The following is an 18,835-nucleotide window of genomic DNA, read 5'->3' as shown; positions in this document are numbered from 1 at the left end:
CTCTCAACATATTTTGAGTCAATTACAAACATTATACTTACAAAGTCAAAAGTTTACACACACCTTGCAAAATCTGCTAAATGTTAATTATTTTACCAAAATAAGAGGGATCATACAAAATGCGTGTTGTTGTTTTTTTAGTACTGACCTGAATAAGATATTTCACATAACAGACGTTAACAAATAGTCCACAAGAAAAAATAAAGGAGAATTTTTAAAAATGACCCCGTTCAAAAGTTTACATACACTTGATTCAATATTGTGTTGTTACCTGAATGCAGTGGGGGTTTTTTTTGTCATTGTTGAGTCCCTTGTTTGTCCTAAACAGGTAAACTGCCTGCTGTTCTTCAGAAAAATCCTTCAGGTCCCACAAATTATTTGTTTTTAGCATTTTTGTGTATTTGAACCCTTTCCAACAATTACTTTATCATTTTGAGGTCCATCTCTTCACACTGAGGACAACTAAGGGACTCATATGCTACTATTACAGAAGGTTCAATTGCTCACTGAGGCTTTAAAAGGAAACACAATGCATCAAGAGCCGGGGGGGTGAAAACTTTTGAACAGAATGAAGATGTGTACATTTTTCTTATTTTGCCTAATTATCATAGCTGTAGCAATAAAGTATGAGAGGATGCATGCTGCATTGTGTCAGTCATGGCTAAAAATTGTTGTCCGATGCACACTACAGCAATCAGCATCCCAAACCGAAACAATCCGTTAACAGCTTCACCTTATAACACATGTTAACGAAATCCCTCACTGGTTCTGCGTAGATATTATAATCAGAGGTTCTTTGAACAGCAATGTGTGTGCCATATTTGGCCCACATGTTCCAGCGGGTTATTTATTTTCCCAGATTGGCTTGTGGTGATGTCATTCATAGTGCCCACAGGTCAATAGTCCCTAGTGTGTGCCAGTAGAAACAGGTTGTATTGTCGGCTGAATAGTCCAATACATGAGTGTGTGTTTAAGTACCCATGAACAGCATGACATCATCTGGCATATGTTTCAGTGCAGAATACAAGCAGCGATGTTGGGGCTGCTATTCCAGTCTCAGATACCCACCGTTTTTTCAAGATAAATTACAATATCATGATAGTTTTAAGATTTCCCTCAAGGCAAAAGAGTGCCAAGAGCACTATTATGTCCAAATGTACAGCAGGCCTGCTCTTGTCAGCCAGCCAGCAGACAGGCACTACTCCTAACTCACGCCGCGTGTTTTCCTTGGATGCCTGAGCCTTTCTTTTTTTATTCCGGCCTGGATGCGGGAAGCCATTGAAGCTTTCAGATATGTTTAACAAAAGATAATGAGACAAAAGAGAGACCAAAAACTGTACCAACTTTCCTTTTCTAATTATTACAGATGCATAAATCATATTGATACCAGGTGTTCTCGTTATTTTCTCTTCCTTGCTAACATAATATTACCATGGTTTCTGCTTCTCTGTTTGGATCAACAGCTGTTTGATGAGACAAAGCACCCCGCGTTGTGTCATTACAGGCAGCTGTGCACTGTTTACAATCTCGATAGGCCTCAACAGGAGTGTCAAACCCACAAGAAAAATGGTCATATTTGAGGCATGTTTACATCTAGGCATCTGAATCTCACGACCACTGCAAAGCTCTTTGGACATAAAAAAACACCAATGAGGCTGATTTGATGATTAGGCTATTTCTTGATTTATAGTTTTCCCCCCCAGCTGTCTGTCTGCCTGACATTGACATTGCAGATTGCAGATTGCATTACAGCGGTGACTGAGTGTAACGTAAGTGGTAATAAATTACAAATCTTACCGGCCTGGAGGCACTAAGGGGGCCTCAGAAGCAAACGGTGCCAACCTCCAATCAACCCCCATCATGATGACAAGGACAAAACCTGGCAGGTTAACGTTAAACACAATCAAAACAAACCAATGAAGTCATTGGCATTGTTCAACCGGGGAGCATGGTTATCATTGGATTTTTGAGGAACCAAAGTATGTAATCTGAAGACTTAGTGTGGCAAGACGTGGCCTCAAACAAACTAATATTAATAACCTCAAATCCAAGTGTGACTAAATGGACATTTAAAGGGACAGTTCACCCAAAAATTGTTCTGTATGGCCCAAAACCAGATATATGAGTACATAAACAAACAATCTCTAGAACTGCTCTGAAAGTCAATTTATTAGCATTTTACTGTTTCTGTTGAAATAAAACATATTATATACAAACAAAAACGTAAAGGTCTTCACAGCCACCTGTCAAAATAAAAGTTTGGTTTAACTTGAAGAAACTGTGACAGAAATATTTTACTTAATGTAATGATAGTACTACTACTACTAATAACAATATTTTGTGATTTTTTTTGGAATATTTACCAGAAAACTTTTTTTTACCAGAAAAATATAAATAAACAACACAGTATTTAAAAAAAAAAATTGAATAAAATAACAATGTTACTTTTTTAAATAAAATCAATTAATTAGAGATGCTTTTGATTATAAAAATTCAATGAAACCTTAAAAATGGAATCCAGAATATTAATGGGAAACACAGAATTTGGTAAAAATTTAAATTAATTTGAGAAAAAATTTATAGGTCCTTAAGTTTTTTTTTTAACTTTTAATAAATTGCTGTTAAATTGTGTACGTTTCATTATTTCATTTAATTAGACATGCTGTTTGACTAATATTTTTTAATTTAACCATTAAAACAGAGTCTATAAAATTTAAATGGAAGAAACAGAATCCAGAAAAAAATTTAAATTGGGAAAAAATATATAAATAAAATGGAATTTGGGAAAAAATAAACAAGATTTGGAACGGAATGAGGTTCAGCAATGACAGTACAGTATTTTCATTTTGGGTGAACTATCCCTTTAAAACAGAACTATATGACATTGATGAATTCAATATGGTCACATAATGCAAAACATACACAGTATCCCATAGAAGGACAAAGAGCAGATCTGAGTTTTTTAATGTGATGTGAGAAAAATCCACTTTATTATATGTAAAAACTAGGACTGGGTTTTGACACAAATCTCATCATTTGATTTGATTCTGATTCACAAGCTTGCGATTTGATTCGATATTGATTATTTTGAATATATATCAGCTAGCTACAGCGCATACCAAATTTTGTCAAAAAAAATAATTAACTAATGCTGTAGAAAATATACATGAGATTCTGTTGGTACTACAATAAAATTACTATAATAATAAAGGTTAAAATGAACTGATTTGTACATAGAAATGCTTAAATTACACTCAGTGAAGATCTTATAATAACAAAGTTACAATAACATAATCATACTTCTACTCCAATTCATTTTTTGAAATATAAACATTTAAATGGTGGCTGTCATAAAAACCTGACATATTTATTCAAATCTTTGAATAAAGAGTTTATGGTCACCTAATATGTTTTTTCTGAAGTAAACATGAAGTTATGTGATATATTGTTTACAAGCTGTTATACTAATGTCTTTGCGCGGTTGAAAAGCTGACTGTGTGAATACATGGGACAAGATACAGATTTTGGTAAGTTGTAATTTCTTTTAACACCTTAGGATGTTTATTCATTTTTATTTTGTGCTAAAACTGGTATTAAATCAGAGGAGATTATCAATTCACCTGCCACTTCTCTTGAACTGATGCCAAAACGGCATTTATTGTTTGAATACTGTAAAAAAAATGGACAGAATTTGAAATCTGAGACTTGGTTTCATATCAGAAGTAACAAAACACAAATCGTATTATGATTTATTAGATGGAAGGTGCGCTATTATGTTTTGTTCATTAACTGAAAACAGGCTAGACTAATCGATTCTTGGGATTTAAGAATCAATATCATGTTGTAAAAATGAGAATCAATTAAAATCAAGAAATCTATATTTTTAACCCAGCCCTACGAAGACAAAAACAACAACCAAAAAAATTCTGTTGATCTAAGGCTTGAAGAAACCAAATTCTGGTTACCGTATAAGCACAATCCTTCATCCAGGAGTCCAAGACTTATGCTATTCATATAGAAACATATGGTCCTATTTTGCTTTATCCTCAGTCACAACAATCCTGAATTCAAAGGCATTTAATAATAAATACAATGGAAAAGACAAATGTTTGGTTTTCGTTATCCAGCATGTGATAATCTTTTGTTTTATGGAAAACAAGAGCATTAGCCAATTATGATCTCCTACAGGGCTAATATATAAAATAAAAAGGTCAAATTGTTCATAAAAACATTGCGATCTGTATGACGTCAAATAACCTAATGGGTTACATCGAGGATACTTTCGGAGATAATTGTGTATTCTAAAAAACAAGAGCTTTTAATGTGATACGATGCTTTTGTTTTAGGTTCAACAAAACTATGAGTTCAAAGAAACCTGCATGCATCCAACTCAAACAAATGAGTCTGTTTGGGGGGAAAAAGACACCAAACAAAAGAATGCAATTTATCAAATCTGTCAAAAGATCCAAAGCAACTCAAGTACAGCAAAAGCAGCTTTGACCACAACAAGAGAAGATGATATCACATCACCAAACAGTCTATGCCTTGTGAAAAGCCATGAAAAGTTTACACGCACATTTCGCACACCTCCACGGTGGGCGGCATTCACATGTTGTCATCTGTCAAACTCATTGGCGATCATATTTTCATTACATTTCCCAAAGTGTTTTGATTTCGCTAAAACAACAGAACCCGCACGAGCACGACCGGTTTTATTGCGCTGGCATAACAGCTATAAATTTTGAAATAACCTGGCGTCCACCTTTCAAAGACAAGTGCTGGTTATAAAACTACAGTACCTGAAGAAGCATTGCGTGCGCATGACATAACTACAGGCCTTTGGGTCTAAACCTGTGGAGCTTAAATGGGCTTTTCATGGCACGCTGTTGCGCACCGACTCTAATAAGTCATCTCAGTGATTACATTCACTCTTCAGCTGCCGTCTGGATTTAATAAACCCGTTCATCTGTCAGTCTGACCGTAAAATCTGAGCTTGTGAAGCCAAGTCTACCTTTCTGTAGGTTTGTTGAGATCACAGAAGGATGATTAAAACAATTGAAAAAAAGAATGAGCTAAAACTAATAAAGTCTCCTAATGAGCCCAAGGAGTGTGCGTCGTGGTTTTGGGATTTACAAGATGGATGAAAAAATGAGCAAACAAGTGTTTGGTGCCTAACATGGTCCTTGTGGTTTGGTAAGATTGTTTAGAGCAATATACGACCCGAAAATCCAGCTTGAGTCTCTTACAAGCTCTATAAACTTGGGGAACTTGGGTAGTTTTCATGATAGAGATCATGAAATCGCTTGTTTATTTACCTACTGTATAGAACACTTTTTATAAGACATTATAAACTGAATGATCATTATACTGCTAACAATAAATATTTACACTACGAGTAGGGTTTTTAATGTAAAGTCTTTTCTGCTGACCAAGCCTGCATTTATTTGATTTGTACAGCAAAATGTTGAAATACTTTTACTACTTAAAATAACAGCTTTCTATTTGAATATATTTTAAAATGTAATTTATTTCTGTGATTTTAAAGCTGATTATTTTCCACCATTACTCTAGTCACAGTCACATGCTACTCAAAAAACACTTTTTATTATTATTATTATTATGTTGAAAACAGCTGAGCAGAATTTTTTTCAGGTGTTTTTGATAAATAGAAAGATCCAAAGATCAGCATTTATCTAAAAATAAAAACTTGTGTAACATTATATTTAGCAAGGATGATTTAAATTGCTCACAAGTGATGATAAAGACATTTATAATGTTACAAAAGATTTTTTTATTTTAGATAAATGCTGTTCTTCTGAACTTTCTGTTCATCAAAGAAACTTCTACTCAGCTGTTTTCAACATAATAATAAAAATAACTATTTTTGAGCAGCAAATCAGAATATTAAAATGATTTCTGAAGGATCATGTGACTGGAGTAATCATGCAAAGAATTCTGCTTTAAAATCACAGGAATAAATTAGATTTTAAAATATATTCAAATTGAAAACAGTTATTTTTAATAGTAATAATTTTTCGAAATTGTACTGTTTTTGCTGTACTTTGGATCAAATAAATGCAGGCTTGGTGGGCAGAAGATATTTCTTTAAAATCATTAAAAATCCTACTGTTTAAAAACTTTTGACTGCTGGTGTAAATTGTCACAAATACATTTTCTGGTCAATACCAACTAGCAAATATTTTAGTATTATTATTTTTATTATTAAAATAACATATGATGTATATATGTAAAGCTGTTTTATAATCTAAATAGTCACAAATTCAATTACCAATATTAAATTCTATGAATATTACATTTATAAACAAAATAATAAATGTCAAAATACAATAATTAAATTACTAAATTAATTTATTAAAAAATAAAAAATGTATACTATAATTTAAAATAAAATAATAAATAAAATTGTATACTATTTTGTTTAAAAAAAAGTTAAACTTAAATTAACAATTTGAAATGCTACAAGTGAGGGGAAATAAAGGGCAATGAGCATGCATAAATTTGTATTCAGTATCATTTGCTCAATTTATCCTACATCCCTTAATGGCAATACTATCAAAGTCTAAAGATGGCACAAAAAAAAAGTGATGCTAGAAAAAGCAAACAAGCTGATTATTTTGCAATGTTTGCTGACGAAGCCTTGGGGGACATTGTAAGTTTGCCAGATTTGACTAAACATGCTCCCAGTGTACAATTCGAGCATAAACACAATTTAGTTGATGAGGTCAAAAACATCAGGTTTAACATAAGCATCGTTTGTCAAATCCATCTGCTTGTGCATAATGCACACGCATAGGAGCCTTTTGCCAATTTCGAAGAATTCAGAAATGAATTCAGGCCACTATAGATTTGTTTGTGGCGATGATGGCATCCTCTACCTTCTCCCAAGATCGCTGGAACTAATTGCCCTCACATCTGCCACAAATCTGTTAAACATGTGTCTGGACAAAACAGCAAAAATGGGTGTTTCATGCAGCAATCACAACCAGTGTTTAACATGTGTGTGCAGTCACACTGGTCCAGCCCTCATGTTTGGGAAACACAGCAGTAGTGTGATTTAAATAGGTGGGGTGTCAAAATACAGTACTTCATTGCTGATGAAGCACCTGACCTGCTGCCATATACAGTTAAATCTGATACAACAGCGGCTCCCAGAGGGAAACATTGAACATCAACCATATCGATAACATCATTTACATAAAAGAACTTTCAAAATCAAGACCATGTATATATAAAGTGTTTATTTCTATCACTTATTTTGAGCTCACATCTTAGACTTAGAATTTAATACCAGTGAGGCTATCTAAATATGCAAATTAACAACATTAACGGCTAGTCAGACACCTTATCACACGCTATTCTAAACAAATGTAAACATAAGTTATTAGAAACAATAAATACAGTCAGTTAATAAAATTTTAACGTCTTACCTGTCAACAGCATCCCTGAACCGCTCTCCACATCTGGTGTCTCGGTTGGACCGCTGTCCGGGATGGAGGCTTTTACCAGAGTAAATAAAACAGCTGTCCACACTAACATTACACGCGCCAGCATCATGTCTCCCTAATTTATAAAGCCGCAAAACAAGCACTGTGATTGTTCATCGCATTTTATTAGCTTAGAAGTTGATGAGGTTGGTCTGAAGACGTTAATAATGAAGTGGTACTTGTCTACCGTTAAAGTTTGGCCCGTTTAACACCGCGCCTCAGCGTCACTGTGTCCACCTTGCGAACGCTGAGCGCTTGCCGCCAGACACCTTCATCTGTACAGTATTTGCTCGAGGGGCTCCGCCCACAACCTCGCCACGGGCCAATGAGAAGCAGTATTCCAAAGCTTATTAACATTAGCGCGTGAGAATGGCTGAGGAGGACCGTTCCTCTTCAATGTAGGCTACTACTAAATATGAAATATGATAGAATTGCATAATGAAATTAAACATTTTAAAAATAGTAAATACAAAAAGTTCAAAATAATAATACACTACCAGTCAAAAGTTTTTCAACAGTAAGATTTGTATTGTTTTTTATAGAAGTCTTTTCTGCTCAGCAAGCCAGCATTTATTTGATCCAAAGCACAGGTACAATTTTGAAATATTTTTACTATTTAAAATAACTGTTTTGTATTTGAATATATTTTAAAATGTTATTTATTCCTGTGATTTCAAAGCTAATTTTTTAAAAATCATTACTCAGTCACATCAAAGAGTATACTCTTTGGTCACATGATCCTTCAGAAATTATTCTAATATTCTGATTTGCTACTCAAAAAACATTTTATTATTATTATTATTATTATTATTATGTTGAAAACAGCTGAGTAGAATTTGTCAGGTTTCTTTGATGAATAGAAAGTTCAGATTCATTCAAGAGCAGTATTCATCTGAAATAGAAATCTTTTGTAACATTATAAATGTCTTTATCATCACTTTTGCTCAATTTAAAGCATCCTTACTAAATAAAAGTATTAATTTCTATAATTCATTAAAAAAATACTAACTCCAAGCTTTTGAATAATAAAGTGTATAATGTTACAAAATCGTTTTATTTCAGATAAATGCTGATCTTTGGATCTTTCTATTCATCAACGAATCCTGAAAACATTTTTTACTCAACTGTTTTAAATATTGATAATAATTATAATAATAATAAAATGTTTCTTGAACAGCAAATCAGCATATTAGAATGATTTCTGAAAGATCATGTGACATCGAAGACTAATGATGCTAAAAATTCAGCTTTGATCACAGAAAGAAATTACATTTTCAAAAATAATAGAAAACATTTATTTTAAATAGTAAACATATTTCAAAATTTTACTGTTTTTACTGAACTTTGGATCAAATAAACGCAGGCTTGGTGAGCAGAAGAGACATTAAAAAAACATTAAAAATCTTACTGTTCGAAAACTTTTGACTGGGAGTGAATATGTGACCCTGGACCACAAAAACAGTCAATTTTTAAAAAATGTACATAAACTACTGAATAAATAAGCTTTTTAATGACATACGGTTTGTTTGGATAGGACAGGAGATACAACTATTTAAAAATCTGCAATCTGAGGGTGCAAAAAAAAAATCTAAATATTGAGAAAATCACCTTTAAACTTGTCCAAATGAAGTTCTTAGCAATGCATATTACTAATCAAAAATTAAGTTGTGATAAAAATTTACATAATATATTCACGGATCATAGTGTTTACTTAATATCCTATTGATTTTTGGCATAAAAGAAAAATCAGTCATTTTGACCCATACATTGTAGGCTATTTTTGGCAACTGCCACAAATATACCCATGCTACTTTATTCACATGTTAAATTTGTATTATTTAAAAACTGTTTCTTTTCCTGTGGGAGCAAAACTATTTTGACATTCGCATTTTGTAGGCTCTTTTCTACTGCATAGAAAAGATTAAATAAAGACAAGCTTTTTCCCCAAGTTTTATTTCCATATATCTCTCAATTCAGTGATGCTTTTTCATACAAAATGTAAATGGTAGAAATGATAAGACTGATAAGAGTCAATGAGCAGAAATATATGGCATCGTAGATCGATCATCAGTCGTCTCTGTGCATCGCTCCATTGTTTTCAACAACTCTTTTACAACAAACTGAGAAGTGAAGGGTCCTCTAATTTTCCCCCAGAAATCCAGGGCTAAGTGTATCAAAGCTCGTTTCTTTAAAAAAAGAAAAATAAATCAACAGCCAATTACGTCCTCATAGAAAAACATGGATGAAGGTATACAATTTCCTACATGCACATATGTCATCATAACATGCAAACATGACATCATCCAAAGAGATTAGCCACAGGTCAGTTCGACGAAGTATACAGCACACAGAGACAAACTAGTGCTGTAATAAATTTGGCACCTGGCATATATATTTTTTTCTGTTTTTAGATATTTTTTTGAATTTTTATATATTTATTTATTTTTTAAAGAGGAAAGGTGATGTCTAAATAAAGGGAAGTCAAAGATCTATTAGGTTCACGATACTCCATCCCAGAACGGAAATGGTGGCCAAAGGCAGTTCACTAGGACATCACATACTGTAAAAAAATAAAGAAATCAAATGTCTTTACATAAACCACCCTTTTAGCGACAGGTTGCGTAACACAACATTAATCCGCCCCTTATAGTGCAACCAGTACAAATACCACTATATTAATTGTTATACTTTCAGAGGGCACATCAATATCAAGCACAATCAGCAATGCATCTGCATTAAAAATCTGGCATTTTTAGGTGAGCTACACATCCTGTGTATATATATATATAAATATCTCTGTGAAGTGGTGAATTGGTCCCGTTGGTGCTAAAGCTAGAGAGTGTGTGGGTGCAGGTAAAGCTACAGGATGAAGAGCAGTCCTAAAGTGTCGTTTTGTTGCATAGCCCTACTGTACTTCAACAGTCAAAACTTTCCTGCACTTAGAGATTATAGAGCACAACAGGTACAAATTCCATTCATTTTCTTCATAGAGAAGTCAAATTTAACTTTCAAATTACCTATCGTAAGTGTTGAGATTCTTAGTTAGGGCTGTCATTAATGATTATTTTGGTAATCGAGTTATTATTCTGATGATTAATCGAGTAATTGGATAATTATAATTACTGAGGTAATAAAAATAGACTTAAGTAAACAATAGCTTTGCTATATGTGTTACCTGAAATAGACTACACATATAATAGCAATGAGGCAATAATTGGTTCAAATTAAGTATCTAAAGCAAGTAATCATATGGTTTTAGTTAACAAAACTGTAAAAATACGTAATGTATTATATCGTTGGAACTAACATACATTTAAGGATTATATCGAAGTCCTGTAGAGGGCGCCAACGACCTGACGATTGTTTTTACACTACTGAGCGATCTAATCCTTGTTTAATATAGACTAAACAACATTTAATTAAAATGTCCACTTAATCTTTAATATTCAGCCATTTTTCTTACTACAGAAATGCTACAGCCACTGTCATTTCTTAAATTTGTGGACATCAACATGTGTAAACTCAGAGCGAGGGTTTGAACTTTTATTTTGAAATCGCGATGAACTATTTGATGAACGATTTACCTGATATAACTAAAGTTAATAGGTGGTAAAGATACGTACGAGAGTATTAAGATATTAGAGCCTAATATTTCACCTACCTGATCAGAAATGACACAAATGTTGTCAAGATTCTTGCTCTGGAAATCCTGGTTCAATTTGGCCAACCACAAACGCCTTTTGTTCCTCAGTTTTTTGTACTCTTCTCCCTAATTTGTTCTAACTTTTGGCAACCTACAACCCAAAACATGACAATAATTGACCATTTTTAGCAGCAATAATTAGCGAGACCTGCGATTTTCGTACCACTGAACATTATATTCTCCTGTGTTTGCGTAGTTTTTTTTTTTTAACAACTTACCTTATGATTCTGAATGGTCACATTGTTCCAGATGAATGTTATATACAGTATAAGCAGCCCAGACGCACAGCATATGCAAAGATGAAGTTTATAAGTAAAGGATATAAATAAAGCGCATATTAAACCCGCAGCTCATATATTTTAATTGGATCATAATGTTTGTGAATTCACAATAGCATTATGGCAATGGGTTTAATATATCTTAGAATATTAATATATCTTATCTTAGCCTTAGAAAACATCTAATAATAATTTCATGGATTCTGGTCTGTAAAATGCGCCATTTTCCGGTACTTTGCCGGTTACTAGACATTGGCAAATTGCAGTCAAGGTCAAGGATGTTTTAAAATGTACTTTAATAGTGTTTTCACGATGTGTCATCAATCAACCATATCCATTTCGCTGGCACTAAACATAAACAATGCCACTAAACCAAATAAATCTCCATCTTTTGCTGATTATTGCTGCTGAAAATGGTCAATTGTTGTCATGTTTTGGGCTGTACTAATCGGTCAGACCGGGAAAAACATTTGGAGAAGAGTGCAAAAAAACTGTCTGAAAGACAAAAAAAGCAGTTTGTGGTCGGGCAAACTAAACTAGGATTTCCAAGACAAAAACCTTTAAAACATTAGTATTTGTTCTTATCATTTCCGGTCAGGTAGGTGAAATATTAGGCTAATGTTTTAATTAATACTGTTTGTACGTATGTATTTTTACCACCTATTAACTTTAGTTCGTCAAAATATTGCGCCCTTTCCTGCTTAATCCTTCTCCATATGATTTAGTGGCTTCCACATTTTCCGTGGTTTAGACAGCATAAATTAGCCGAACAATGTATTCAGTAGTATATTACCGTTGTTTACATCCCACTATTGTCAATATGGCCACGCATCGGGGTAACATCGGGGTGACTTAAGTACGAACCCTCTATTGAATCGAGGAATCATGACAGCCTTATTCTTAAGCAAAAATTCCTGAAAAAGAACTACTGTATCACTCATAGAGATTAGAGATTTGCCAATCATCAATCAATCGCATAAGGTATGTTTCATTAGCTTTATACTGTAAACCAGAAAGTTAGTTTTGTATACTGTTTTGCTTAAATTTTTGCTTGAAATTCCAATGAGGACAATGAATGGTAAAATACTTACAAAACTGAAAAAGCAGACAGCCACTGTTGCGCTCTGTTGCAGGCTCACCCTACAAATACCACCATCTAATAAACCCTTCACATGGAAAAGACACAAAGTCGACAAACTGAAGATATGGGCAGGATCAGAGTGAAATCCTTAATTTGTTAAATATAATCAAACCATTATAATATCTCACTAATTGAGAAAATACACCATTTTATTTATTTCATATAGGTCGCACTGAAACTTTTTTTGTGTGTGAATATAATAGATACAAGAGAAAGTCGACAAAGCGCTTCAATCTATCTTGCCTTCTTCCTCTTTTAATCAATTACTAGAAGAGAAAGGCATGAGCTCACAATACGCCCTCTGGAAACAACACTGTCACCAACAGCAACCGACAAATACAACCTTTCAGTCTTTTATATCAACTATTTCCCCCTGATTCGTTTCAATAACACTCTGACTAGACCAACATTATCGACATCCACCTAAACTATCTTTATAACGCTACAGTCTTTGTTTTGTGCAATCTCTTTCCTCAAACACATGCTCAAGTACATTATAGAAACAAGTATCAGTGACATTTAACCTACAGCGTACAGTTCATTGCCTCTTTTAGGCCAAATGCTTTGTAATGCATCACGCACCAATGTGGCAATAAAATCTCAAAGTTTAGGCACTTGGTATCTTACCTCTCAAGAGTAAGAAAAGGATTAGACCTTACGTAATGTCCAGCTACACTCGGATCGTTTACAAGGTATAAAATGGAACACTGTGAAAAGATATTCAATCTACTACAGCCTGATAGAAAAGTGAGTTCAATTTGACCTTTTTTAAGGAGGTGGGAGCAAACCGTCTATTCCACTCACACTAGAGAAAGATGTAGAATTACAGCAGCGCAGACCTTAAGGTTGTGTGTCCACCAAAGAGTTTTTAGCTCCTATGCCAGCCAGTCTTTTGAAAACGCCTAGCTGAGAGCACTTGGAGGCGCAGAGTTTAGCTGCTTACCTGGTAGACCCATGGAGAAAATGTTCCTCTAAGCATTATTTTAAGGGGTTCAAACGCATAGGTTTTTCACCCGATCGGAACCAAACCAGTGCAGGAAGATTCTCTGGAAAGTGAATGTCAGTAATTATTAAAAAAAGTTGAACTTTCGACACTCCGTCACAAAGGGACACCAAAACGTTCAAAAGGGATAGGGCCACTTTTACTAAAATGGCTATAACTTTTGAACAGAATGAGATATCTTCACCAAACTCACAAAGTGTATGTAAGAGCAAAATCTGAGGTTACATGAAAAAAGTTACAAAACTTGGCCAATTGGTGGCGCTGTAAGAGGGAAAAAAAAACATAAAAACGGGCATAATTATGCAACCGAAAATCAGTATGCATAGTCTTGGTCCAAAGTGCCACAAGTGTCTTTAAGAACATTTGCATATCTCAAAAATCATGGCTGCTATTGGCCGATGAAATTTGAGAACCCATTAGACTAGCTTAACGGAGGTTGATCGTAACGAAACTCTGTGGGCCTGTTTGCCTAAAAGTCTGAGAAATTAGAAAAAAAAATTAGCCACTGGGGGCAATATCATATTTTTCAAAGGTGTAAACAATTGTATATTGCAAGGTTCATATCATACCATAGAGCTCCTTGTTCTGAACGACTTTGCTTCAAGAACCACTGCTGTCAATAAAACCATTAGATAAATGATTGAGAAGATGTGAAAAAACCTACTTTTGCAAATTAGTCCTAGGTTTTTGCGCTCAATCCAGGAAAAGCCACTGAAGTGCAATTCTCTGGGCTCTCTAGGTCAATAATTTATCTAGAAATTTACCCTTTGGGAAGCTATAACGGGGTTGTTTAAAAAGAAGTAGCTGTCTAAATATACACAAAAGCCTATAAAGCCTAAATGAAAACTCAAAACTTCACAAAACCTGGTGAGCACAATGTGACAGGTGATTCTAAACAAGCATGCAAAGTTTTAGGAAGATCGGACAACAGCTAGCGCTATAACAGTCATAAACATTAAAAACATCAGATTTCAATGGTAAATTACCTGGATTTGCCAAAAATTTGTTTTTTAATCATTGGTTTAAATTGTTACAGGATTCTCTGGAGAGTGAAAAGGTTGAACTTTGGAATCTCCATTACAAAGGGACGTCAAAACGTTCGTATGGGGCAGGGCCGACTTTACTAAAACAGCTATAACTTTTGAACGGAATGAGATTTCATTCGTTTTAGCTACGTTTTACCCATCTGTCGACGACCAAAGAGAGTGAAACATTCAGCGTGGAATATGTGGTGCACCCATTGCAAACAATTGAAATTATATGCTGGCTTCAGGAAAAAAAAACTTTTAGAGGACACACAGCCTAAATCCCTAGAAATAACTTTTCAGTCATCGTGTCCTGTGCAAAGAGTCTAAAGAACCTCTCAAATCTCACCATCTAATTGTCTCACTTTTTCCACACAGCTTGTGTTTCTGGGCGTCTTCCTCTCTGAGGTCTGAGGTCTTGATCACAGGCACAGCTGATGTGACCATCTCCCTGCTTGTGGAATCAGCCCTAATGAAATGAAAAGAGGTGGGGAGCGTCACTTGAGGCTAAACTATTCAGTTTGAAACCTATCAGACCTCCAAGTGCTTTCCATCATGCCGCAACTTTCAAAAACAGTAACAAGGATGTCTGCTTCTTTCTAAACGAGAAGAACACCTTGATAAAACCGTATGCACTCAATCTGATGGTAAACAGGTGAAAAAAGTGTGTAACACTATTAATAGTGTTGTAATAGTGTAAACTGCGGACGTAACTCTTGTTTCCCTCCTTTGGCTCCTCCTTCCAGGGCAAAGACGATAAAACTCATGCTAGACTAACACCAGTCATCTCTCTCAGTCCCCTGGTAGCTTCCAGATGCTCTGCCGCTCGACCCAGGTGCAGCGTTCACTCCGAGGGAGTAGTGATATCCGTTGGGGACTCCGCTTAGGCTGCGCGAGAGCAGCGTGGAAGTGGGGGTCGCACCTGATGACGTGTGGGCGACGGAGGCGGCAGTCCTGGGGGAACGGCCCGTGCCGTACGTGCTCAAGGCATCGTGGAAGTCGTCCGCTTCAGACAAGTTTGAGTCTTGCTGGAGGGGACCTAAGTTGGGGTCAGAGCCGATACGAGTGACAGGCACGGGAGATTGGCGGTGGGTGCTACCACTGAGTAGGGCATCGTGCTCTGACAGGCCACGACTAAGGCGAGTGGGGCAGGGCCCTGTAGACTGGGCAGTGTTGAGCTGGACCGGAGAGGAGTTGGCAGTCTTGTAGGCAACAGCAGGCCGAGGTGTAAGGGGCGTCTGTGGGAGCTGTCTACGCCCGCGGCAGGGTGTGCTGGAGCCTGAGGTATGAACAACTGAAGTTCCTTTAGCTGTGTTAATTCCCTGAAAATCAAAGAGAAGAGTAAGTCATTGCGACAAGGCATGCGTGGAAGCTAGAGCGACCGAGGGAAACCACCTGACCTGTTTAAGCCTCAATGGGTCATGGGGTTCTCCTGGTGATGTGGATCTACTGGGCCCGGCGGACACGCTTTGGTCATGTTCGTGGCTGCCGTAGCGGTCACAAGAGTAATACCGCTGCTTTCTTTCCACCGCCGAGGATGAATGGTGCTTCCTCTCATGGGAACGGCCGCGGTCTCGCTCCCGTGCTCGTTCCCTGGGCAGTGACTCGGTGTTTGGATCTGCTGTTGTATATAGAAATACATTACATAGATTAATCAGCCATGTCCAATTCTAAGCTGAATTGTTTTTTTAAATGATAAAATATGATGTTCTGTGGCTCTTTCAAACCACTTCTTGTTTGTTTGAACGTTGCGACAAACAAACATAGTAACAATGAATTGGCGTGAGAAAGTTCAAGTAGGACTGATAGTAAAACAGATGGCCGGGATCTGTTTTTCCAACCAATGGAAGACAGAGAGAGAAGTTATTTTAAAAGTCTGTTTTGTAATCCAAGTGGCACAAAAATGTAAATAACATTTTATATACATTTGATCAACATATAATAAAACAGTGATATTGTAAAAGATTATTTAGAATTTGTATGGTTTCTATTTTATTTGATTTTAAAATGTAATTTATTCCTGTCATGACAAAGCTGATTTTTTTCAGTTGTTTGTTTAATAAAAAATGTGTTGTTTGAAATTACTTGATTAATTATTAAATTCTCATTTTCTCTTCTTATATTCTCCCCTAAGTGTGTCAATAAATGAGTGTATCCATGCACTGGGGCCTTTTAATTTGTCTGTAAACACCAGACACTGCTGCCCAACACCACCCTGAAACCACTGTGAACTCAAAACACCAGAGGGCACTTATATATCACCACAAAAGAGCTGGTGACTTGTGTGTGTGAGCCCTGCTGTTTGGTGCTGTTGTGATCTTTGACTACAGAGAAACAAAAACATGTAGAGGAAGATGTATGTGGGTGTCTGTATGTGTTTGAAATCTGAGTACAAATACACCCAACTTAAAATGAGCTTTCAGTGGACTGATGTATTGCCCTGTTTCAACTCAGTCAAAGCTGACTGATCTATTAACAGCAGAGCCAGACTCTGGCTGAGAAACATGTTTGTGTTCCAGTGTTTCTGAGAACAGAATGAGAGGAGCAGGAAAGAAAGAGCAGGAATCTTGTAGTAAAGAAATAACAGGTGGTTCATTTTGTCATCCTGAGAGCGCTCTCCTCATGAGCAACCACGAGCTGCTTTCTCCGACTGCTGACTTTCTTAGTCACACCAAAAACTGGCCAAGAAACAAAAGTCAAGAAATCAATCCATTCTAAAGCACATTTTCTAGCAATGGTCTGTAAGCCCCATGACAAAGTAAATCCCACACCAAAGTGCTTCGGAGAGCAATAAAGAGTATTTTCCTTGATAACCTGATCACTATAATCCTTTAAAGAATTTACATCACTGTGCTAAGCAAAAGAAGCTGGGATTTTCAACTATTTTTGGAAGTGCAAAACACCTAAATACAAATTTATAAAGGAAAAAATCCAAACTTCAGGAGTTTTTGTTTGAGTACACATTTATAAAACATCCAGTTGTTGCTAGCGTTTTTCCTAAAATTCTGGAAATCCACTCATTTTTAGAGAAAGCAAAAGAAAAATTGTAATTTTAAATTACCTAGACATAAAGTTCAAGTTCTTATGTTTATAATGATATATGACAATTACATGTGTATATTAAAAAATATATATATGTAATATATATTCATGTATAATATATATTATATATATATACACACGTACATGTGTATATAAAAAAATTTAATATATATCACGATTAATCGATTTCATAGCACCAAATATAATGTAATATAATGAGTACTGTCAAATCGATTAATCACGATTAATCACATCTAAAATAAAAGTCTATATTCACAAAATATATTTTTGTATAGTGTGTATATTTATGTCTATATAAATATACACACGTACATGTGTATATAAAAAAATGTAATATATATCACGATTAATTGATTTCATAGCACCAAATATAATGTAATATAATATGAGTACTGTCAAATCGATTAATCATGATTAATCACATCTAAAATAAAGTTTATATTCACATAATATATTTGTGTGTACTGTGCATATTTATATGTGTATATAAATATACACACATATGTGTATATTTAAAAAAATATATGTAATATATATAACATAAATTATATACAATCACGATTAATCATGATTAATCGATTTCACAGCACTAAATATAATGTAATATAGTATGAACGCTGTGAAATCGATTAATCGTGATTATTCACATCCAAAATAAAATTCTATATTAACATAATACATGTGTATATTTAAGAAATATATGTAATATTTATTATAAATCTGTACTGCACTATTTGTGTATATATAATATAATATAATATAATATAAAAGAGTGATAAAAGGAGGCTACTAGGTGTTGTAAAAATATATTTATTGAAAAATAAATTGAACAGTTACTACAATGAATAAACAACAATGTTGCTTTTCTTATTGTTATATTAAAACAATCTAATTTAATTAAAATGCTAAAAAATAAGAACAAATATATAATTGTTATCATAAATATAATTATTACAATGAATATTATAATATAATAAATATATATTATAGTTATATTTCTTCCAATATTATATTATATAGGCTCCTTTGAGTTGAAATCCACTATTCTAGGTGGCCAAATCTCTATGATATTATTGTTCTTTATAAAATTCACTCTTTTCCTTTCACATGGATGTGC

The 18,835-nt window shown here is 34.7% G+C and overlaps 2 protein-coding genes across 2 annotated transcripts in view; both read right to left on the bottom strand.

The window, feature by feature from the left end:
• LOC141292056 (uncharacterized) overlaps positions 1 to 15,102 on the bottom strand; it is a 93,502-nt gene extending 78,400 nt beyond the window's left edge. Inside the window, exons 1-2 of the mRNA XM_073824023.1 lie at positions 15,021 to 15,102; positions 7,449 to 7,517 (exon numbers count right to left, since the gene is read on the bottom strand). Coding sequence (XP_073680124.1) covers positions 7,449 to 7,517; positions 15,021 to 15,102 — 151 coding nt within the window. The remainder of the gene's footprint in view (positions 1 to 7,448; positions 7,518 to 15,020) is intronic.
• Positions 15,103 to 15,428: 326 nt separating this feature from the next.
• Positions 15,429 to 18,835, bottom strand: part of cacna1bb (calcium channel, voltage-dependent, N type, alpha 1B subunit, b) — an 85,998-nt gene continuing 82,591 nt past the window's right edge. Inside the window, 2 exon segments of the mRNA XM_073824022.1 lie at positions 15,429 to 15,977; positions 16,056 to 16,276. Of these exon segments, the coding sequence (XP_073680123.1) occupies positions 15,429 to 15,977; positions 16,056 to 16,276 (770 nt within the window).

This window comes from Garra rufa, chromosome 19 (genome assembly GCF_049309525.1).
Source record: "Garra rufa chromosome 19, GarRuf1.0, whole genome shotgun sequence".
Lineage (NCBI taxonomy): Eukaryota > Metazoa > Chordata > Actinopteri > Cypriniformes > Cyprinidae > Garra > Garra rufa.
This window is presented reverse-complemented; position numbering and strand designations above follow the sequence as displayed.